Source organism: Lactuca sativa, chromosome 7 (genome assembly GCF_002870075.4).
Source record: "Lactuca sativa cultivar Salinas chromosome 7, Lsat_Salinas_v11, whole genome shotgun sequence".
Lineage (NCBI taxonomy): Eukaryota > Viridiplantae > Streptophyta > Magnoliopsida > Asterales > Asteraceae > Lactuca > Lactuca sativa.
In genome coordinates, this window is record NC_056629.2 from 94,452,221 (window position 1) to 94,477,008 (window position 24,788).

At 36.1% G+C, this 24,788-nt stretch overlaps 1 protein-coding gene, 1 long non-coding RNA gene and 1 pseudogene across 2 annotated transcripts; 2 read left to right on the forward strand and 1 right to left on the reverse strand.

The window, feature by feature from the left end:
• The first annotated feature begins 1,048 nt into the window (after positions 1-1,048).
• LOC122194957 (uncharacterized) lies at positions 1,049-2,199 on the forward strand. The gene is made up of 2 exons (XR_006184809.1): positions 1,049-1,293; positions 1,719-2,199. It is a non-coding gene; the product is annotated as an uncharacterized LOC122194957 (long non-coding RNA).
• A 2,119-nt stretch (positions 2,200-4,318) lies between these two features.
• Positions 4,319-6,682, reverse strand: LOC111903638 (uncharacterized). The gene is made up of 2 exons (XM_023899395.2): positions 6,026-6,682; positions 4,319-5,632 (listed from the first exon to the last, which is right to left on the reverse strand). The coding sequence occupies exons 1-2, from the start codon at positions 6,680-6,682 to the stop codon at positions 4,319-4,321; spliced, it is 1,971 nt and encodes a 656-aa protein (XP_023755163.2).
• Positions 6,683-21,696: 15,014 nt separating this feature from the next.
• On the forward strand, positions 21,697-23,696 carry LOC111903645 (serine/threonine-protein kinase PCRK2-like; annotated as a pseudogene).
• Positions 23,697-24,788: the final 1,092 nt, after the last annotated feature.

Sequence of the window (24,788 nt, forward strand, 5' to 3'; positions counted from 1 at the left end):
GTTTAAAAAGTACATATAGGATATTCTGATATTCAAGAAGGACATAAATGATATTTTGATGTTTAAAAAGGACAAGTATAATATTTTGAAATTTTATTAATGGTAAGTATGATATTTTGAAATTTTATGAACAGTAAATATGATATTTAGAAACTAAGTCGGGTAAATATCATATTTTGATGTTTAAGAAGAACATATATGAAGTTATGTCATTAAGTTAAAACGAACATATTTTAGAGGTTTAGTACCTAAGCTTAAGTGAGGCTGTAATGTATATTACCTAACCCCTATATATATATATATATATATATATATATATATATATATATATATATATATATATATATATATATATATATATATATATAATAGGAAGACTAAAGGTTTTAAGACCAAAATCTTAAAACAAGGAGAAGCATAGCAACCTTTGGATAAAAAATAAAGGGTTAAGATAGTGATCAATACCATTTAGCCAATCAAAATAATATAAATTTTGAACAAAAGTAAAAAAATTGAATAAATACAGTCCTACACCTCATGCATTCGTCCAAAGACCTACAATTCAAAATCAGACTCTCTCCCTTCTCCATTCTCCTTCTGAAGCATTCTATCCTCAGGGCCAACCCTAGAGGGAGGGCAAGTTGGGCGACCGCCCCGGGCCTCGCCGAATCTCGGGGCCCCTAAATTTTGCAGATTACTATATATGTGGTTTTAGATAATATATAATATATTAGCGAAAATGAATCAAAGGTACTTGCAGTTAGGATGGTTAAGCCCTTGTAGACATTAAGGGTGTTTGGCTTAGCTTTTGAACAACCAAAAGTCCTTTTAGAAAAAGATCATAGGCAAAAAATATTTGGCAAAAGACTTTTGAAAGCTACTTTTGGATTTTGCAAAGAAGGAAAATCAACTTTTTGGAAAAGTCAAGAAAACTTGACTTTTTGTAACTTTTCCAAAAAGATCTTTTGCCTTTAAAAAACTAAGTTAAACACCCACTAAAGTTGATATAAGATGCCCGTGTTCGATCCTTAGCTTGTAAAGTTTTTAAAATTTTTACATTTTTCAGTCAGTTCACATTTTTTTTTGCGCGTCTGCTGCTCGTAAGCGGGAAAAAAGGAAAAGATCCTCACAGCCTCTTAAATCTCCCAGTTCTCTTCCCACCTCCTAAATCACTTCTTGTTCTCAAGAAGCAATTGTCAAAACGATAGGGAGAATACGCCTCTCAATTTTTGATTTTGAAAACACCTCTGATTTTTGGTTTCTGAAATGGATAATGTCGATATCAGCCTAAAGGTAATTTATTGCTTTTCTTTTTCCATTTTCTTAGTTATTCCATAGATACAGATTTAAGTTTCCATTAATGATTTTGAGTCTGATTATGCCTCTTATTTCTGAAATGGGTTGCGTATATCAACCTAAAAGTAATGTATTGCTTATCTGGTTATATTTTCCAATTTTTCTTGTTTATCGATTTATACATTCCATTTAGGTTCTTTTGCACAAGCTTATTTGATTATTTCCCTCCAAAAAATTTAGGTTCTTTTGAACAAACTTCTTTCCTAGAGAAAAAATATGTGATTTTAGTTGTCTATTAAGTGTTTGATGAAATGTCATAATGAAATCTATTCTATTATTAATAAAATGTCATGTTTTTATTGTTTGCTATTGATTTTGTTACATAAATAACATGTAACTATTTTCAACAAGTAAACCAACAGTCAACCCATCAAGCAGGAAAAGGAAATGCCAAGTAAGTGGAGGAAAAAGGTTTGTAATCTATTATCCAGTCACAACCTTCGTCGCTCACCCTTTCTCTCTCTTTTTGTGTGCTATCTCACACACTCATAACCATTGCATATCTGAGTTTGTATCTATAATCTCCTTTTTCGATCTGAGAAAAAGAGGAAAGTGAAGATGAAGGGGTGAGTAAGGTAGAGAGATAAGCTTCTAAGGCAGAGAGATAAGCTTTTGGATCTGGTATATGATACAGTTTTTCAGATCCAAAGACTAAAAAAAGTCCTTATTATTTAAATTGTTTTGAACTCAGATTCAATATGTTTTTTGTTTGATTGAGATAGAAATACTATTTTGTATAAAGTAAGCTGAAGGCATGTTTGTCAGTTAGATATCGATGCGTATTTAAGTTCTTATATGTTTATATTAACTACTTATGGATAATATATCTGATATATGTGTTTACTGCTTTTGTTTGAATACGATTGTGTAAAAGAAACAGAACAAGATACATGAAAGAAGTGTTTTGAATGTTAGTATTCCATACATAATAAAACAAGAACAAGTGCCAATGTTTTTCTTAAATAGATTCGAGTAAATGTTTGATGTAACAAGCGTTTAGAATTATTATAAACAAAAAAAACTTTATCACTCTATTTTTAATGGACAAAAAAAAAAAAAGAAAGAAAAGTAACAGTTAACATTAAGATGAAGTTTAGAGTTGTTATTGGGAGCTTTGTAATTATCTTTTATATTTTACTGGTTGTTTGTTAGTATTTAATCATATTCAGTTCGTTCATTTTTGAAAGTTTTTGTTATACTTTTTTTTGTATAAATTAACATACTTTATAAAATATGTTATAGTATGCATTTCAAAAAGAGATTCCTTTACAGTAAAAATGGTTGAGTGGTTGAAATAGCAAGACCTGATCTTAAACAATGGAAAACCAAATGTCACGATTTGGTAGAAGTATGAGCTCAAAGAAATTAAAATAAAATAAAATTGTTATAGGTCTATTGTTTTTAGAAAACAAAAATCTAAGTAAATATTCTATAGTTCTTAATAGGCCTGTCGAAAAAACCCGAAACCCGTTCTACCCACCCGACCTATTCCGAATTCGGTTAGAATGGGTGGGGTAGAACAGGTAACGGGTATGAATATTCGGGTAATAGGTTAATCCGATAATAATATAGGTCGGGTTTTAGGTATGAATATTTATTTTCGGGTATACCCGAATACCCAAATTCGTTTTTTAAATAATACCAAATATACAATGCAATCACGTACACACACTTCAAATAAAACAAAACCATTTGTTTCTTTCTTATGAACGAAGACTCGATAGTTGACGTAAAATTGTAAAGCGAATACGACGCTAAAGCTGAAGTCCTGAACCGTCATCCCAATCCTCAGTTTCTCACTATTGCACAGAATGGGATTAAAAAAGTCCATAACATATTATAATGATTTGTATTGTTATTATATATGTACTTGTTAATTGTATGGAGTATTTTCCAACCTGATTCTTTATTAAACCAACCAACATGTAAAAAAAAAACAAAAAAAATTATCAATAAGTGTCATTTAAGAAATTTTCGGGTATACCTGATAATTATCCGACCCGACCTCAAACCCGAATACCCGAAACCTGAAAACACGAATTACAATATAGGTCGGGTATCGGGTATTATTTTCTTAAGGAAATATCTGTTTTATCCGAAACCCGAAAATTTTACCCGTTCAACACCCCTAGTTCTTAATTTGTTATGTTGACTTGTGTAAATACTTACTATTTTTAAATATGAAGATAAACGTTACGATAACCCATTAATTTTGTAGTACAAAAGCAAACCAAATATTATACGTACATAGTTTTCATGTTAGCTATTATGTAACAAAACCTTCAACAACACAGACAAACACAATACGTATGAAAGAATGTGGACAAAAGAATGATCTGATTTACATTGTGTATATTACTTATTAACAATTAACAATAAAGATTACAATGCTTTATTCATTGGACAAATTAATTGTTATAAATATTAAATATGTAGTAGAAAAGCAAACCAAATATTATACGTACATAGTTTTCATGTTAGCTATTATGTAACAAAACCTTCAACAACACAGACAAACACAATACGTATGAAAGAATGTGGACAAAAGGATGATCTGATTTACATTGTGATTAACAATAAAGATTACAAATGCTTTATTCATTGGACAAATTAATTGTTATAAATATTAAATAATTATAACAATAAAGATTAAAAATACATAATGAAAAGCTGTAAAATATAAAACTGATTTTAAAATATTCATTTTGGTATGTTTTTTTTAGACTGCTCGGTGTGGTATGCGGTTTGGAACCGCGGTGATGTCACGTGGGCCGCGAACACCACCCCCAGGGGCGGACGCAGGAATTAATAATAGGGGTTGCATAATTTTTTTTCCCATCACACATAATATAAAACATTAAAAAAAATTCCGGTCAAACATAATATAAAACATCTATTCATCTAATACAATTTTTTTTTTCTGGTTAAACATAATATAACAACGATATACTAGAAATTAAATTTATCCTCTTCGTGCAGACATCTTTTGAAACCGCTCCATTACTTTTTCATTCTCAACTTTCGCAAGTGCTTCGGTCTCGACATTACACAGCAATGCGTCGTTCAAAAATTCATCGCCAATTTTGTTACGCAAGTCAGTCTTCAAGAGCTTGATCTTTGAAAAACATCTTTCTACACTTACGGTCGCTACAGGTAATATCAAAGCCAACTTTAATAGCTTATAAACCAAAGGATAAGATCGATGCTTCCCCGTACTAACCATCAAACGAGAAAGGTCGGAAATTCCTTTCAAACTAGCAAAGCGCTCATCTTTGATGTAAGAGTGATAAAATATCTCAAGTTGTCCTTCAAGGTCTATCATATCTGAATCATCAAAGTCATACTTGTATAACTTACCCAACTTCAATAACTTTGATTTGTCAAATTGTGCAAATGAATCACAAGGGCTCAAAGCACCCATGTATTCTAATAATTGGGTGCTTGTTTCACTAAATCGATCCCGATATTCTATAAGTTGCATATCTACCACCGTGTTGAAGATTTCAACCTCAAAATGAAACCTATTAGTCTTTGTAGTCCTACGGTTTCTCGCACCAATATACAACTCTTCCATATCCAAAGTATCAATTTCGTGTGTTTCACAAAAAGAGGATACTTTTGGCAAAATGCTAGCAAACCCTATGTTTCTAAAAGATTGCAATGCCTCCATTGTCCCTCTAACCATCGAAGCCGCTTCTAAAATGTCTAGATCTTTTCTTTGAAGTTGCTTTGACAATGTACCCGTGAGGTGTAAAATGTCATACATCATATGTAAGTAAAACACGAACTCATATGATTTAAAATATGCTAAGATTCCAGATGCTTGTTGACGGTTTGCCAATGACCCTCCCTCCTCTTTTACAAAATCTAAAACTACAAGAACATCCGCAAATAACTTCATCAAACATGTGAGTGTGTTGAAATGTGAACCCCATCTTGTTTCTCCCGCTTGAACAAGTGTAGTCTCTTGATTTAACCCTCTTCCGGTTTCAAGTTCACCACTACACAAGCCTTTTTGCACCCTTTCTCTTGCTTGCTCTCGTAGTAAGTCTTTTCTTTTACACGATGCACAAACTACATTAACCACCAACGAAATTTGCTCAAAAAAGTCACTAACACCATCATGCTTCTTTGCTACAACCACAACTACTAATTGAAGTTGGTGTGCAAAGCAATGTACATAAAAATCTGTGTCATTCTCTTGTAATATCAAAGCTTTCAAACCATTGAATTCCCCTCGCATATTGCTAGCCCCATCATAACCTTGTCCTCTTATCTATTAAAATTTAAAACAATTATATATATATATATATATATATATATATATATATATATATATTAAATTGAAATAACAAAAAAGTAAAGAATAAATTACCTGACTAAAACTCAACTTATTACTTGTAAGCAAGGTTCTAAAAAGCTCGCCATGGCTCCGCCAAGGCGCGCCACGACTCCAAGGCTTGCACCTGCCGCCAAGCTTTGCCAAAACGCTGCCTTAACTCATATATGTGTATAAAAATTAATAATAATTGAAAATATATATAAAAATATTAATTATATAGAAAATTGCCGCCTTAAGTCACGCCTTACAAACGTCATGACTCGCCAAGGCTCGGAAAAGCTTGAGGCTTGACATTGCCGCCAAGTCACGCCTTACGTTATTTAGAACCTTGCTTGTAAGTACTTCATTTATAGCGTTTTTGAGTGTCAAAGAAGATGTATCCTTCACATGCACTAGACCTATGAATCTTTCTTTCACAAAGCCAAGAGTATCGACATAACGCAAAACAATAGCCATTTGTTCCTTTTTTGAAACATCACTAGATTCATCAACTAGTAAAGCAAAAACATCTTGACCAATCTCTTCACGAATACTCAAAAGTACTTCTTGTGCAAAACATTGCACAAGTTCTTTTTGAATTTTAGGGGAAATTAGTTTATTGTTTTTTGGATCCTTTTCTAAAGTCTTGTTGAAAATATATTCACTAGTCTCTCGAATGGCTTTTAACACTTCAATGTATAGCCCTCTATTTTCCGAGTTAACCGACTCGTCATGACCACGAAACGTTAAACCGGTTTTCAATAAAAGTCTAACAACAATAATAGAAACACTTAATCGAGATTTATATTTATGATCCTCTGCTTCGGTTTGCCTCCTCAAGACTACATTGATAGATTGTTTTTCCCTCATTAAAAACTCACACTTTTCTTTTGCTTTGTTGTGAAAACTATCAATACCACCCACATGAGTCCGAAATGCATCTTTTTTATTCCAAGTATCAAAACCTTGGGAAACAAATGCATCTCTCCCTCCTTTTTGTCCCATGAGGTCCCCACATAAATAACAATATAAACAATATGCACTATCCTTTTTCACACTATATTCCAACCAATCAAAGTCATCAAACCATGAAGGAACGAATCTTCTAAATCTATCACCTATTTTTTTTAGGAAACTTATGTGCCCTTACTTGACACGGTCCTTGAAGCAAATATGCTCTTCTTACATCATCTCTTATATTTGGTTTGTAACTTGTAATCAATGGCCTATCCGCCGGGTCCTTTGGAAGATCCTTCAAGTTAACATTATCATTAGGTTGGTTAGAGCATTATGTTTGTGGAGTTGCATTAGAAACCGAAGGGATTGATTGATTGGTGATTGGTGTTTGTGGAGTTGCATTAGGATTAGAAACGGAAGGCATTGATTGATTGGTGATTGGTATTTGGGAACATTCTTCACCACTTTCATTAGGATTAGGTCTTTGTCTTTTGGTAAAAAAAACCACTTAGTTTAACCTATAAAAACATAACAATGACTTCAATAAAACAACTTGTTTTCACCTAATCAAACAATAAATTCAATAAAAACATAACAATTACACCTAATCAAACAATGACTTCAATAAAACAAGTTGGTTTCACCTAATCAAACAATAAATTAAATAAAACATATCAATTTCACCTAATCAAACAATCGATTCAATAAAACAAGTTGCTTTCACCTAATCAAACAATAAATTCAATAAAACATATCAATTTCACCTAATCAAACAATCAATTCAATAAAAAAACATAGCAATATAACCTAAGAAAACAATATAACTTCAACAAAACAAATCAATTTCACCCAAGTCAATCACTAACTTCAAAAACACATATCAATTTCAAATATCTTAATGAATTGGTAATTGGTAAAACTTACTTGCTTCATTATGAAATCGATCAAGACATCAAGTATTGTGAATTGTGATCGATCCTTTTATGAAATCGATCAAGCCTCAGCCCTCAAGGTCGATTGATCGATTGAATTTTGGAGGCAAAAGTCGATAGTCATGCCTATTGCCTCGTGTGTCGCCCCTGCCCCTGTGTAATCTTCGATCGTGTTTTTTTTTTCTTTCAACCGATGGATTAATTACAAGCAATTAGGATTATTGGGCTATCTTTTTTCCAAGCAATTAGCCCAATTGCTAATTTATCAAATTAAGTTTCATTTGGGTTTTAGGGCTTTAGACAATTGGACTAACTACAATTGAATAAAACATTTGGATCGTTATTATTTTTTTTCGTTCGGTAATTCCCGAAAGAGTGACAATATTTTTTTTATGTAGTTGCACAATTTTTTTAGTAGTTGCACGATTTTTTTTACGTAGTGGCACAATAGGTAAAAATTAAAAAAAAAAATTTCTACTTCATACGCAGAAGCTAGGTGTTGTCGGTGCCACACCGGGCACCTAGCTAGGACCGCCCATGCCCCCAGGGTGCAGTTTGGTGCGGTCGAGACCGCAGTGCGGCCATTGAAGACCGCATGTGCTGATTGGTTGTTGCCCTTTTCTCTTTTGACCGTTCAAAGATTCGTGTAATTTAATTTTTTTTTTTTATATTTTTTTTAACCATTTACTCCATCTATATATATATATATATATATATATATATATATATATATATATATATATATATATATATATATATATATATATATATATGTTACCATTTTTACATTTACACAACCTTTAAACACATATAAAGACAATCATTTCATCCAATATTCTTTGAAAAAATGTCTTCTTCCAAAAGACATAGCAAAGAAACAACACCAGTCATAAACACCAACACCCCAATACCTTCATTTGATCAACCGATTTTCTCACCTTCATATTACCACTACGGCGGTATGTTTCCTTGTTTTCCACAACGACTAGGGTAACCACATCCACAAACACCACCACTACCACAACCCGACCCGGATTTTAATCCATTTGATTTTTTGTCCCAACCCGAGTTTGTTCAACAAACACAAACGCAACCAGAAATGGTCGTTTCTGATTTTGAACCGGAATTCGTTACAGAAATTTAGCCCACTCGAGCAGCAACTAAAAGAAAAGAGAAGGCGGGGGCTAGATGTTGGGAACCTTTGGAAGCGTTATTGTTGACACAATCTTGGATCGATATTTCAGAAGATGCGACGGTTGGAAAAGACCAAAAGCATGACCGCTTTTGGATTCGTGTTTTACACAGGTTCCATAAAGGAATGAACCGTGGAGAATACCATTCAAAACATCAAGTGTACTCCAAATGGGGGAAGATGAACAAGGAAGTCATGTTGTTTAATGACTTGTGGAACAACATGAAACGTCAATGGAAAAGTGGAGAAAGCGATGAAGTCATTTTGAAGAAAGCGTTGAAAGTGTATCAAAAAGAAAATCAGAAGGCTTTCAAGTTTCTTGAAGTTTGGAATTTTTTGAAAGATAACAAGAAATGGCTGAGTAGTAAAACATCTGACCAACATATCGACAGTGGGTCAAAACGCAGCAGAACATCTGAGTCCGACCACACTACATCAAATGCCCATGTTCAATTTGATCTGAACGAAGATGAACCTGTTCCAGTTCCACCACCTTCCAGACCATTGGGAAGAGACAAATCAAAAAGCAAAGGCAAAGGCAAAGCGTCGGATTCAGATGATTTGAAAGAAATGGGAACCGACATGAAGGGTATAAAAGACAGAATGGACAAGATTTTGAAAATTGCTTATGAAAGAGAGCTTCGGAAACAAAGGGAGAGCGACATGCGAATACTAGCGATGAACACATCGAATATGATTGGGGCTGAGCTTGAAGTGGTTTGGCGATGAAGGAGGAAGTGAAAAACCGTTACATCAATCGTGGCTAATTTCTAGTTTTTTTTTTCAAGTTTTTAATGGTTTCTTGTGTGTTTTTTTTAAAGTTTTTTCAAGTTTTTATGTTTCTACTTTGTTTTTCTAAATTTTTAGTTTTTTTTACATTAAGTAATGTATGGTATTTGTATTTTTAATTAATGAAAGATTATGTTTTTAAAATTATGTTTTTTTATTAAAAAAATAAGTTTTATTAAATTAAAATAGTTAACAAACAAAAAAACAAACAAAAATAAAAATAAAACTAAAACTGTGGCACCACACCAAAAGTGTGGCAAGAAACCACACTTGAGTGGTAAAAAGTGACATGACGCTTACGTGGCGGGGGAGGGAGTGCGGTTTCGGTGGCACCACTCCCTCCAGCCTTAACCAATAGCTTCTTATTGAAACTTGAAATGACATACTCATGTCATATCATTAAAAACTAACTTCTTAATTTTTGTTAATGTTCTTTAGTTGTTTTATAAAAATATAATCAATATATTACGTTTATTTTTCATCATATTAATTTTATTTTTGAATTGTTTCATTTTAATATCTTTTTAGACATTTTATAATCATTTTGTTAATATATTGATGACACTTAAATTACATTACAACCATTATTATTGTTTTATATGAATATTAATAATCATTAACGTTTCATGTTTTTAAACCTAATAATTTTTTATACTTCTTTTAAAGTTGTTTAATATTAAAACACATTTAATATTTTTATTCATTTTTAATTGAGCGGTTTAGCTCAACTGAAAACACGAACATCAAAATCCACAAAAATAAATATGAACGAAAAATCTAAACCTAAACCGAAACAACCTGAATTCGAACACAGAAAAAGAAAATGAAAAGAGTTTGTAGACCGACCAACGATTGAGATGCCCGAAATAGATTGAAGACAAACAATTCGTCGGCCAGGAAAATCTAATTAATCATTGGAATGAAACGATTTGCCGCTCGCTGCATCGCGCGGGTACGCTCCTAGTATATATATACATTAAAGGAAGTGGTTCAAATGAGAACCACAAAAGATTAAGAACCCTAAGAACTCTCATATTATAAGTAAATATTTATTGTGAATATGTCTAAATATGTTTAAATCCCAATTTTGTCTTTTCGGTAAGAAATGGGTAAAATCGTAAAAAAAATTTAGTCAAATATTTTCATTCATATCTTAACAGAAAACTTATATGAAATACAAATTTATACAGTCAATTTATAGTTTAATTTACGAAATTCACAGCTTAATACAATCAATTTTCACTAATTCATAAATTTAGAGAATTGTCAAATCCAAACTCTACCACCACCACCACCACACGCCATCACCAACCACCTACGTCAGTATCGCAACCATTCTTCCTTACAAATGAGATTTGCATATAAAGTAATGTAATGGCAAGTTAAGTAATACATTCATAATTTAATAAACCTATTAATTTACTCATTTTAAATTTAATACAAAACAATTATAAAAATAAATGCATTCTTACATAAGTATACAACACCAAAATAAATATATTCAGAAGAAAATTTATACAAGAATTCATACGTAAATCATGCATATTTTAACACAAAATTTATAAAAAATTCACAACAAAATGCACTCAATTCACAGCTTAATATACCTAATTACCATTTAAAATAGAAAATTTTACAGGTTAATATAATAAACTAACAATTTAATAAATATAAATGTCATATTCTTAACTTAAAACTTACATTTATACCATCAAATCCGGAGGATAATGCTTCTTTCAAAGTTTAATTTACACAATATTCACAGTTTAAATTTTATATAATTTATTTAAAATTAGTGAAAATCATATATGTGTATAATGGTTCTTTCTTCACATACTTCAGAAGCTAACACAAAATTCATAAAAAAATCACAACTTAAAACGGTCAATTCACAGTTTAAAACACAAAATTCATAGCTTTATACAATAAATTCACAGTTAAATCACAATAGTTATTTATTCACAGCCAAATTCTCAACTTATAACTCACATTTATACGTTCATATCTGGAGGAATTTTTGTGTATTAAATTGTAAATTTTATTATATTAAGATGTGAACAAAATTTACAAATTAATACACAAAATTCATAGTTTAATACACTACATTCACAACTCATTGATAAGTATAATCTCATATCTCAGTGTATAACTATAGCCCATTCACAGTTTAATATATACATAAATTATCGTATATTTCAGAGCCAAACATAAAAGCAAAACATATGCATGAATCATAAAAAATGATAACTTATCTGAAATCAATGAAGAAGATGAAGATGAGTGAGAAATATAACATATACTTACTTTACCACCACCACTAGCATCAACACCGCCAACTACCATACGATGTCAACAACCATCTCGACCACCAACCATCGGTGCCAAAACCGCCAACATTCGTCCCTTAAAAATCATACTTGAATAAAAAAAATTAGAATTCGCAATTTAATTCATCAATTCAAACACTAATTCACAACATAATACAATATTTCACTGTTTTATTTACACGAAAGTCACAGTTTAAAATTTACATATTTTATTCCAAATTAAAGAAAATCATATGTATATAATGTTTCATTAACCTCATATGTAACGCTCTGTTCTGAATTGACTCCTAGTTCGAGGTGGTGGCTCGAAGGTCGGTCATTATAAGGATTATGGCTTTTGGGAAGGTAAGATCTAACCCCTTTTGGGTGCGGGTGATGTATTAGAAGTGATCCGGGTATTCGGTTCGTGTTTTGGAGCCTAAGGGTATTTCAGTAGAATGGCAGTTCGGGTTATTGTGGAAAATGGACTCTTGTTTGGAAGGTATTTAGGAAGATATGAGTTGATAGAAGTGTAGGGCTTCTCGTTATCTTTCCGTGGATATAAGGATCGTCGGAAACGGATTTATAACGAAGAAGTTATCGCCTTCGGAAGTTTAGTAGTTTCAGGCTTAGCCGAGTATGTTGGGCGTAGACAAGGACTACACTGGGCGTACTAGTGAAAAAGGTAGTACACTGGGCATACTTTTGGAGTATCCTGGGCGTACACGAGGAGTATGCTGGGCGTACTAGTGAAGAAGGCAGTACGATGGGTGTACTTATGGAGTACGCTAGGCGAACACAAGGAGTACGTTGGTCGTACTAGTAAAGAAGGTATTACGCTGGGCATACTGACCAGGATGGTCGCGAATGTTCTTCGAGGTACGATGAGCGTACCATATGAATGTTGGGTGTACGCCAATCAGGCCTGAACCCTATTTTAGGGTCTTGGACCCTATTTGAACTCCTTATCTCATAACCTAACCCTAATATCTTAGCCTCCACCCTCTAAACCCTAGAAATTGTCATATATCATCCGTGGTGGCATTTTGAGCTTATGGAGTCCATTTTTAGGGTGTTTGACCCATTTTCAAGAAGATGAAGTTTGATGCAAAGATGAGAATCAAGGAGGATCTTATAGATCTGGCTTTTAGGACTCATTCTCAGCTTGATAAAGGTATAAAGCTTTGAACTTGACCATTGAATGCTTAGATCTATTATGTTTAGTTTTTGGATCTTTTGGTCCCAAGAATCGAGCTTTATGGTTCCAAATCTATTTTTAGGCTTGGGGTTGCCACCCTTGATGCTATTTGAGTCCCTGAGGTAGAAAGTTGCCATCTTGATGGTCTTAATGGGTTCATGCTTGAGTTATGGTCACTTTTATGGAAGTAGGATGCCATTTTTGGAGTTTGGGTTTGTTTGGGGCATGCAAAGTCACCAAGTCAGTGACTTTATGGGTTTAGACATTAAGTATAGTTCAGATCTGTGATTTGGACTTATTGGATCAAGTATTAAGCATTTAATGGATGTTTTGCATGAGTTGTTTGTATGTTGGTCGTACTATGTAGTACACTGCGCGTACAGTCTATTTGCTCAGTACGCTAAGCGTACAGAAGAGGTACGTTGGGCGTACGCTCTCAGGAGGACTTAGGGCTTAGTGAACTTCGGATCTTTGGGTTTGGACTTGCGGTTTGTTTGATTTGAATGTATCTTGGGCCAATATTGGAATAGTTGGGCCTATTGGGCCACAGAAATCGACTTCACATTTGTAGGCCTCAATTTGGGCCAATTCTTAGAATGGGTTGTTGTGGGCCATCATGGGCCAATTTGGTCAGAATTATTGACTAAGGAAAATATTGAGCTTTAGTCTAAGGTCTATTAGAAAGGTTTGGGCCCAATTAGGAAAATTGGGCCATTGATGGTTTTAGGGACATTATAATGTTGGGCTTTTGTTTTGGGTTTGGGCCTTTAGTTTTGGATCATATTGCGCCAGGGGTAAAATGGTCATTTTACCCCATGCATTGATTATGGATAATGGTTTGGGACCTAATTGCTAATTGGGTATATTGATTGGTAGTGGCAACTCGGGTAGCTGGTGGGGCAGCAGCTAAGGATTTCTTCAGGAAGCTTCTACATTCGAGGTGGGTCTTCTCACCATACCCATGGGTCTAAGGCACCATGGTCGGCCCATTATGTAGTTATGGTATATGTGTTATTCATTATGTGATTTGATATGCTATGTGATCGGGTGTTATTGCATGGAAGACCCTGGGGGGAGCCCGTGGCATTGGATGTAAGACCATGTGGGGTAGCCCATGGTATTCCTAGGTAAAGACCATGTGGGGTAGCCCATGGCACAATGGTGTATGACCCTGGGGGGAGCCCACGGCATCCTTATAGGTTTAATTGTGTTATGTGTAGGTATTTATGTGATATTTGATATGTTTATGTGATATATGTTATGCTAGTTGTCTTTGTGATACTTGCATGGAAGACCTCGGGGGGAGCCCGTGGCAATTAGATATAAGACCATGTGGGGTAGCCTATGACATTCTCAGGTTAATACCACGTGGGGTAGCCCATGACACAATGGTGTAAGACCCTGGGGGGAGCCCACAACATCCTTATAGGTTTTTGTATGCATGGCTTATGTGTTATATGTTGCTTTTATAGCTAGCAGGAAATGTGATATAGGTAGCTTTTATAGCAACAGGATATGTGATATGTGGTTTGTGTGTATGGTATGCTCTGGGAAACTCACTAAGCTTCGTGCTTACAGGTTTTGTTTATGGTTTCAGGTATCATCATTTTGGAAAGGAAGGGCTTGGATTGATCGTAGTGCACACACCTATGATTTCCGCAATGAATGATTTTGGGATGAACTCTGATAAATGTTTTACTTAATGATGATTTGAATTGTTTAGAATAAATGGTATCAATGTTTTAGCTATATTAAAAATGAAATTTTTACCTTTGATTTTTGGGTCGTTACAAGTTGATATTAGAGCCTTGGTATGAGGGATTCGGGGATACATTCGGGTGTGTCTGGACTCAAACTGAGGATCTATAAAGCTTTCAAAATTTTCAAAAGAAAATGTTTCAAGGAAAAGGTTTTCTAAGAAAAGAAAGGGTGTGGTGCATGCAATCAACCGAGCTCGAGTAAGTTTCCCCAGAATACCCACATTTGTTATCTGTTATGATTTGATTATGAATCTGCGAATCGCATGCTAGTTAGGGCTAGGAGAGATGCCTTTATATGTTGTATGAGCTGGTAGACTTCCATGCTAGTACTGAGTAGTCAGCAATAGGTTGGCCTGTTATGTGGTGCTTGTAGCCATGAGGATATTGGATGTCATGCTGGAATTAGAATGATAATTGGTATTGGTAACTTTTAAGTGTATGTTTTAAAAATTATATACGGTTAGGACTCGTTTCCTGTTCTGTGTACAATTTGCATGTATAAAGGCAGCCGACAGTAAGGATGGATGGATGTGGACAGTGCGAGTCGCAACATGTGGGCAGAATGTTCTATGATAGTTCTTTGGATCGGAGTGCTCCTGCACGAATGTTGCTTGCTTTGTGCTTGGTGGAACTCTTGGGTGATGGGAGCCAGCTACTAAGTGGATATGACGATATCTAGGAGGAGGATGGTTGGCATCATGAGGAGTCCTCAGCAGCTGATGGCAAAGCGAGGTTGGGAACCTAGGGGAGCCTAAGAGGTGCTACGGTAGAGTTTGTCTTGCTGTTTAGCAGCCATTTAGTGTACTGGTGGAGTAAGCGACTTAGAGGATTCAGGAGGATTGCTAAGTAAAGTATGGATAGGTGTGGAAGGTAGTATTGGGCCCGTACTACTGAAAGCACAAGATCCATACTCGAATCGGTGAGAGTTTTGGAGAATCTGAGAAGCTTATGGGAAGGAGAATTCTTGGTTATGCCTTGATCGTGCGAATAGTTGCTTTGCAGAATGAGGATGAGCACGCAGGGATGGGACATGGTTTGGTCCCAGCACCGGTGGTGAGCCAGTAGTGGAAGGACTGCCAGGATTTCGATTTCACCTCAGATCCTTTGTATCAGGCGGCAAGGGTTGATTGTGCGATCTATTTCACATTCGGGTTTGGAGACCAAGTCTCAGGGATAGTTGTAGCCCGGTTTAGAAAAGAGATTGCTCTAGCTATTGCATTATAGTCGTGTCGATTGAGCTGGTGAGTGAGTCAGGGTGCGAGACCCTCAATGATACGGATCTCAGAGTCAAGGACGGAAGATTGATTAGGAGTATCTCATGAGAGAGGTTCAGGTTAGGTGAATTTATTAGAGGGTCTCGGGAGGAGACCCAAGAGTTTGGATCAGCATTTGAGAGGCCAGCAGGGGCGGATCCAGTGCAATGCTTGTAGAAACTTTGCGATGAAGTTTCGTTCCAAGGGTTTGGATTATCATTGTGATCGGAAGGAGGTGCTACATTATGTTCTCAGGGTGGTCGGGGTACCATAGGAGGAGGTGGTCAGGAACCCTTCAGATGTTCGTGGATATGCTATCTTCGGCCATTTCCAGTGGATACCGGGTATTTGTAACGCTTGGGGAATTGTGATGAGTTGGATCTCAGGTTGGTTTTCTACTATTGTCTAGGTTAGCAAGGGTTGTCAGATGTCATTTGGCATGTCAAGGAAGCTTTGAGAGATCTTCGGGCGGATGTATCTTGCGAAGCGAATTCCGTGTGTACCGTGATTGCTCCGAGTGGTTATCGAAATATGTCCAGTGATCTAGGTTGCTACAAGTGTAGCAGGTTTGGCCACGTCAGCTGGGATTGGCCATAGGGAGCAATCCCGTTACTTTTTCGTTGTGTGGACGACAAGGAGGTCGACTGTCTGACGACCGGGGAGGAGTAGTGGGTGCACCTGCTCCAATCATTTTTAGGGTTGGTTCAAGGGCTTGAACAAGGGAATTATGACTAGGTTCCAGTAACCTTAGCAATTATGTTTGGAAAGGCTTTTGGGGTTGTCAAAGGAAGAGAGAAGTGGTCGCCGAAGTGTTGTTGGAAGCATCCAACTTTTGGACTCTGAGATCTGAGTGTGATATTAGTTTGAACAACTAGAGTCATTGGCATTGTCTGTATTCAAGAAGTGTTAGTTGATTTTCGAGAATCATGTTGTTTTGGAAGGTTTATTCATGGTGTTAAAGCTTTGTTAAGTACTGGTCGTCAGCAGATTGATCATTGGAATGAGAGAGGGTTTGGGAATCCTTCAATTCTCATATGTTGAGTGGACTTAGTTAAATCTAAGTGGGGGAGAGTTATTCAGATATCCAGGATTGAAGCGAGTATAAGACGAGGATGCCTCTCACATTCCCCTTTAGGGGAGGAAAGTCAGCCTTAGGGGCTGACTGAATATATAGGATATCGTGGATGGGAGTTCGGGAAACTCCTAAACATTTGGTTTGTGTCGTCTGATATCATATAGCAGGCTTTGGGAGAGGGAACCACGTAGAGTTCCAGTTAGTGTTTAAGTTCAGTTATAAGGATAGACCACGTGGGCGCTCAACGTTGAGATGTGTTTAAATTGATAGATGAGTGATAGGGCTATGGTTAGTGATAATGTGAGGGTGAAAGTGTTGTAAGACTACGGGGGAGCCGTAGCATTCACTAGCAGTCGGATAGTGTGGAAAGTGTTGTAAGACTATGGGGGAGCCGTAGCATTCACTAGCAATTGGGTAATGTGAAAAATGTTGTAAGACTACGGGGGAGCCATAGCGTTCACTATCGGTCAGATAGTGTGGGAAGTGTTGTAAGATTGCAGGGGAGCCGTAGCATTCACTAGCAGTAGAGAGTGTTGTAAGGCTGCTGGGGTGCGTTCATGGATCCTTCCTAGTGAATTGGACTAGGGTAGGCTAGTTCGTAGGGTTGTGGGGGAGCCACAACTTAGTTAGGATTAGGACCAGAGGTGATTGACCGATCAGTTATTCGGGGGCGAGCCCGGATGGTTATGGGAATTTAGGATGGAATCGGTAGAGACTCCTGAGCTAAGGGTTAGACCTTGTGATGTAGGATTTTGTGGTCGAGTAGTGCATGTTTCTGTAGGGCTACGACTGGGTAGCCCTATTATCGGATCTCATAAGAAACTGGTGGTTAGACCGGGTGCGAGACTGGAAGTCTCAGGGAATCGGCTAAGGGTATTTATTTATCGGTCGAGTAAAGGATGACAGGAAGTCATGGTACATTATGCAAATGGCGATTCGAGGATCTTTGGATAGGACCAGAGTGACAATTTGGATTTGGATAGGAACCCGAATCGGAATTCGTGCGGGATTTTGTTTGAATAAGTGGGATGTGGGGAATCTATATGCCAAGGGCATCGACGGCAGAATTCCAGGGTGGTGAACGGATTGGTTTGATGTTAGTTTAAGCCATTGTGATGTGTCTCGGGTGGCTGTATCCGTAATAGAGCCACGACATGTCAAAATCAGGAAACAATGGGTCGACGGAGGCCAGGTATGATGTAAGTATACAGTTATTCTGGTAGTATTCATCTTTTTGGTGTTGGGTTCAGTGGCGACGGGTTGTCAGCCTATCTCGATCGGATGGATCAATGGGTTGAAGGAGACATGGCAATTATGGTTGGATGAGGTAGTCTATCAGAGGTCGCAGGGGACTGCTGAGTGTATTTTTGGCTTAGCAATCGGGTATGTGTGGGGTGTTCCAGACAGTTGATAGACAGGTAGGGACCAGCAAGGTCCTCAGGTGTTCTCCAGGAAAGCGGCCATGTGGCAGCAATATGAGTAGGAGCGACTTCAGTGATTTAAGGTCTCTATGTGGAATTGCTTGTTATTCGGTAGTTGCGTTTGATCGGTGATATTGTTCCTTAGGAAGCATCAAGGTATTGCATTATAGTGTGGGCGGAATGTTCTGTCTATTGCATTATAGTCGTGTCGATTGAGCTGGTGAGTGTGTCAGGGTGCGAGACCCTCAATGATACAGATCTCAGAGTCGAGGACGGAAGATTGATTAGGAGTATCTCATGAGAGAGGTTCAGGTTAGGTGAATTTATTAGAGGGTCTCGGGAGGAGACCCAAGAGTTTGGATCAGCATTTGAGAGGCCAGCAGGGGCGAATCCAGTGCAATGCTTGTAGAAACTGCGCGATGAAGTTTCGTTCCAAGGGTTTGGATTATCATTGTGATCGGAACGAGGTGCTACATTATGTTCTCAGGGTGGTCGGGGTACCATAGGAGGAGGTGGTCAGGAACCCTTCAGATGTTCGTGGATATGCTATCTTCGGCCATTTCCAGTGGATACCAGGTATTTGTAACGCTTGGGGAATTGTGATGAATTGGATCTCAGGTTGGTTTTCTACTATTGTCTAGGTTAGCAAGGGTTGTCAGATGTCATTTGGCATGTCAAGGAAGCTTTGAGAGATCTTCGAGCGGAGGTATCTTGCGAAGTGAATTCCGTGTGTACCGTGATTGCTCCGAGTGGTTATCGAAATCTGTCCAATGATCCAAGTTGCTACAAGTGTAGCAGGTTTGGCCACGTCAGCAGGGATTGGCCATAGACTTTATGATTGATGGATAGGCTCTTGAAATTACAGGATGTGGCTTTTATGATTGATGGATAGGCTTTTATGATTGATGGATAGGCTTTTGATTACATTAGCATTCATCAACATTTTTTTTGAAGGAAAGTGTTGTATGTGTGATTGTCATCAAAACCAGTTTGCATACCTCCATAAGCAATTTTTCTCCATTTTCTTTGACCAATGATATCCTCTATTGCCCCAAATAACTAAATCCAGAAAACAATGGAACTGTTTTAGGATTGTATGTTCTACAGTAATCTGGTGTCTATAGATATGAATTAAATCAGAAAACATGTTTGTATCTATATATATGCATAATATTAGAAAACTCTTGAGAAAAAATGTCTTTTGGTGGTGATGGAGATGGATCTTCGAGGATCTATTAAGATGTGGGAAATAAAAATTTATATATCAGCAAGAATAAAAGAAAAACCAATATACTGAAGTTGATAAAATTACCTGTAACATAAGATTAACAGGTCCTTTGTTTGCTGTATAAGGAAATTCACCAGTGCGACATTCAAAAAGAGCAAGACCAAGGCTCCAGAGATTAGCTTAATCCATTGCAAGCATTAGCACATACGAGATCCCAACCGAGCAATCAAGAGGCCAATATGTTTTTTTTCAAGTTGATTTTTAAAGTTCGTTGCTATAACTAGTTAAACCTAGATCTAGGGTGCATGTACACTTAGGTATATCTTTTGATTGTTTTCACTGCCTTAAGATAGTCTATTGCCGTTAATAAAACCCCACAACTCTTAACAATTAAAATCATCAAACAATTCATTTACAAAATGTCTATTCTTAGTACCAATCTTGGTTATTTTAAATTTGTGACCTTTTGGTTGAGAAGGTCCTATAATCCAAAATGCTCTTCTTATTTCATCAATTTGGTTTGGGTGATAAGTTGTAATTCTTGGCCTATCCGTTGAGTCCGAAGGAATATTATTAATATCAAAACTTATTGGAGTAAGTTGTGGTTGTCGTTGTGGAGTCATAGTTTGTGGTCTTTTCTCTCCACCAATTTCATCACTACTACTAACATACGGTTTCTCTTGAAAAAACATCCATTGAAACCGGAGAAATTCACAAGAAATTATTGAATTTTAACCTAGTTTCACTATTCACCAACAAATTAACAATAACCATTAATCATAACAAGTAACGATTAAACAACTAAAATTCAAACCTAATTTCAGCATCAACATAAATTATTAATATATTAGTTATATTAAACTTGGAAAGCATCTCCCTATTCTAATAAAAGAGTAGTTTTTAATCTCGTTTTGACATGTGTCAGCATATTAAGCCTCATAATTAATGCAAATTTTTTGTCATGTTTCACCTTATTATGTCTTATAATTAATGCATACCATTTTGTCAACATATTGATTCTCCATTTCAAATTTCAAAATTTAAATTTCTCATTCTAATTACATTAAATTAACAATATTAGAATAAAAATTAAAATAAAATTAATACAAACTATAAGTCATATAATTTTACATATTTATTTAAATCAATGATTATAATTTTATATAACTAAAAAAACCTCTTAATTAATAATTTATTTAAAATAAGTTATTAATAATTTTAAATTTTAACTATTAAAGTTTAATTAGTTTTATAACCGTAGTTCCCACGGGTTATAAACTAGTTAAATATGATACGGTTTTAAAGAAAATACTTGCTTTATTCTTGATTCTTGCTAGTGGAAAAAAGCCTAACCAAGCCAAGAAGCCTTAAGAAAGAAGAAGCCAAATTTAAGCCAAATTGAGACAGTGTGAAAGTGGGATTTGGCAAAGAAAGACGAAATGAAGAGTTGTTTTCTTGCAGTTTTGCTCTTCACAGGCGAGCATCACTGGAAGGACCATATGTGCTCCCCAATTCCCCTTCCTTGTGTAGGTATACCCCCACCATCATTCCAATTAATCGACCTTTTAGGCTTTTGTTTTTATTTAAATCCAAATGGACTTATGAATGAACAAATCTCATTTATTATAAGCCTAATAAGTTAAAAATATAATTTGGTTAGTGGATTATGAGGTAATCGGCACTAGATTTTGACACAATGAGTTAGCTTTCTTTTTTTAATTAATCTAGAAGTTGCAAAAAAAATTTACTAGTGCACTTGTATATATATAAAAAAATTACACTACTACAAAAAAAATTCAAGGCGTGCACATAGTACTTGCTCTAAGCCATTTCCACCACTGAGTGGGCATGAAGTTGATTTGGAAGATGATTTTGCAAGATTTAAGGAAAAACTGGGCAAGGGTTTAATAATCAGAGGTTGAGGTTTATTTGTTGGATGGAATAGGAAAAAAGGGTGGAAGATTTTTTTCAAATTTTAAGTTGGTGGAAACTTAATTCCATAAAGTTTATTGTACTTTCTTATGTGATGATGTATGTTTTAAGAATGTCAGTCTCTACCGTTGTATCAGATTCAACATTTAGTGTCGACAGAGGGTGATTGATGCTACTAGAAGCTCCCTTACAGATGCAACCGCGAAAGCTTTGATTTGTACCCATGATTTGATACATTCCACCTTGATTGATATTTAATTAAAAAGTCAGGCTGTATATGTGGAAGAATTGCAAGGAGCCCATGAATTTGCAGTTAAACGGTTGCGTACCATGTCCAAACAAGGAGCCCATGAATTTGAGGCCGAAGTTAAGGTCCTTTCCAAGCTGCGGCATGCCAATCTTGTATCCCTGGTTGGTTATTGTATTGAAGGGAAAGAGATGGCCCTTGTTTACGAGTTCATGCCCAATGGTACACTTAAAGATCATCTTTGCAAAGCTGATTGTGCCTTATCTTGGTCACAACGACTCAAGATATGCATAGGTGCAGCTCGGGGATTACACTACCTTCACACAGGTACATCAACTCAACATGGAGTTATCCACCGGGATGTAAAGACCTCGAATATTTTGTTGGATGCAAAATTTGCTGCTAAAATTTCTGACTTTGGATTGGCCAAGGTTGCCGCAACAGATCAGAGTATCAGACACGAACTTATGTGATCACCAATATCAAAGGGACATTTGGCTATTTTGACCCGTGCTACTACGAAACTGGAAAATTGAATAGAAAATCTGATGTTTACGCTTTTGGAGTTGTATTGTTTGAGGTGTTGTCCGGAAAGCAGGCAGTAGATTCAACGCTTGATGAAGAGCAATGGGGTTTAGCACCTTGGGCTCAAAGCCAAATCAAAGAGGGAAAACTCGATCAAATTATTGACCCAAAACTGATGGGACAAATCTCTAGAAAATGCTTGAAGAAGTTTGTAAAAATAGCATGCCATTGCTTACGTGACAAACAAAAAGAACGCCCAACCATGGCTGAGGTTATCTTTAGGCTCGAGTGTATTCTGTCAAAAGAAAGGGAAAACAAAGATTCTATCGTTAATGAAGAAAGATTCCTTTACAAGTTAAGAGCTTGTTTTACAGGCAAAGTTGACATTATGTTGGATCGGGAGGTAGGAAACAAATCTGTGATTCCCGGTGTTGCAGTAGGAAGCAACTCTATAATGTCTGGTGTTGCACCAGGAAACGAATCTGTGATGTCTGGTGTTGTGGTAGGAAGAAATTCTGTGATGCTTGGTGGTGCAGTCAGAAGCAAATCTATGATGTCGGGTGTTGTAGTAGGAAGCAAATCTGTGATGCCCGGTGTTGCAGTAGGAAGCAACTCTGTAATGTCTGGAGTTTCAGTAGGAAGCGAATCTGTGATGTCTGGTGTTGCAGTAGGAAGAAAATGTAAGGCGCTTGGTATTGCAGTCAGAAGAAGCAAATCTGTGATGCCCGATGTTGCTGTAGGAAGCAACTCTGTAATGTCTGGTGTTGCAATAGGAAGCGAATCTGTGATGTCGGGTGTTGCAGTAGGAAGCAAATCTGTGATGCCCGGTGTTGCAATAGGAAGCAACTCTGTAATGTCTGGTGTTGCGGTAGGAAGAAAATCTACGATGCTTGGTGCTGCAATCAGAAGAAGCAAATTTGTGAAGCAGGATGGTAAAGTTGTTAGCAAATCTGAGTTTAGTGCTCACCATATCCAAAATTTTACAACTGGAACTATCAGAACATTTACATACAATGAGTTGGTAAGTGCAACAAATGATTTCAAAGACATGGAGCGTTCTCCAACTTCTTACAAATCCGTTTACAAAGGTTGGATTGATGAAAACTCATATGCACCAACAGAATGTGGTGTTGGCTTGGCGATATATGTTAGGAAGGAGGAGATTCTAACCTGGAAGGTACTTTCAATTTGTGATCTTTTCTAGCTTATATATTAAGGCACTGAACTACATTGACAATTTGGCTATGCAGTTGGACTTGAATCTATTAGAATTCAGTCATCCCAATATTACTAGACTTTTGGGATATTGCTTGTCTAATGTAACGATGTTTTGGGTATACGAGCTCTTTCCAGGGATATCTTTAGATGATCTTCTATTCAAAGGTAAGCATATCTGCTATTTTTACTTGTGTAGTACTCTTCATTTGTTAATCAATTCAACTTGTTAATATATCCAAACAACAAACATGTATGATCCTGCTTTTTAAGTGTCCAGGCATAAACTGGCTTTGAGTGATGGTGGTGTAAAATATATGTTATGGTATATGCAGAGCCAGATACAACTATACTTTCTTGGGCTGCACGATTGAAAATAGCACAAAGAGCAGCTCAAGGCATGTCTTTCTTCCATCAGAGGAATCGTCCCACTTATAATAGTTTTGATGGCAAGCATATATTGGTGGACAGGGTAATGTACACTGCCTTTGACTTGCTTGCATTTTGCATGGAACAAGTAACATCAATTTTAGTTTATCTTTTCTTGCTTATTTTCAGGATTTTAATGCTCGTCTTTCGGATTATGAAATAGACAATTTACTTGCCCCACCTGGCCGCTCTACTTTTGAAAGAAACAAATCGAATGGTATTTTTGGACCTGTGCCCGGAGATGGTATGTTCTTTTGTAAAAATGAAGTTTTCTGTACATTTTCAATATATATGTTTTCCTATTTTTAATACGATTGAGGTGGGCTATTATTCTGACAGTTATACATAGGATATTTAGTGTTATTGTTAAGGTAGTTATTTCCATTCACCAAATGAAAAGGTATAATGCTTAGGTGCAAGGGTTGCAATGGTTGAAGTTATGTGCTTGCTTGCTTACTTTCAACTTTTCATTTTAAATTAAATTTATAACATTTTTCTAAAACAAACATTCATTTAGTGTTCCATATAGTTTGTTAAGTCCTTTTATAGAACAATGATCTTAACTAATCCCCTTATAAGAGTTTTAGACTTATAACACCATTTTATATGCATATATATACATTCATTTTCTGATAACAAGGGGCAGCTTTTT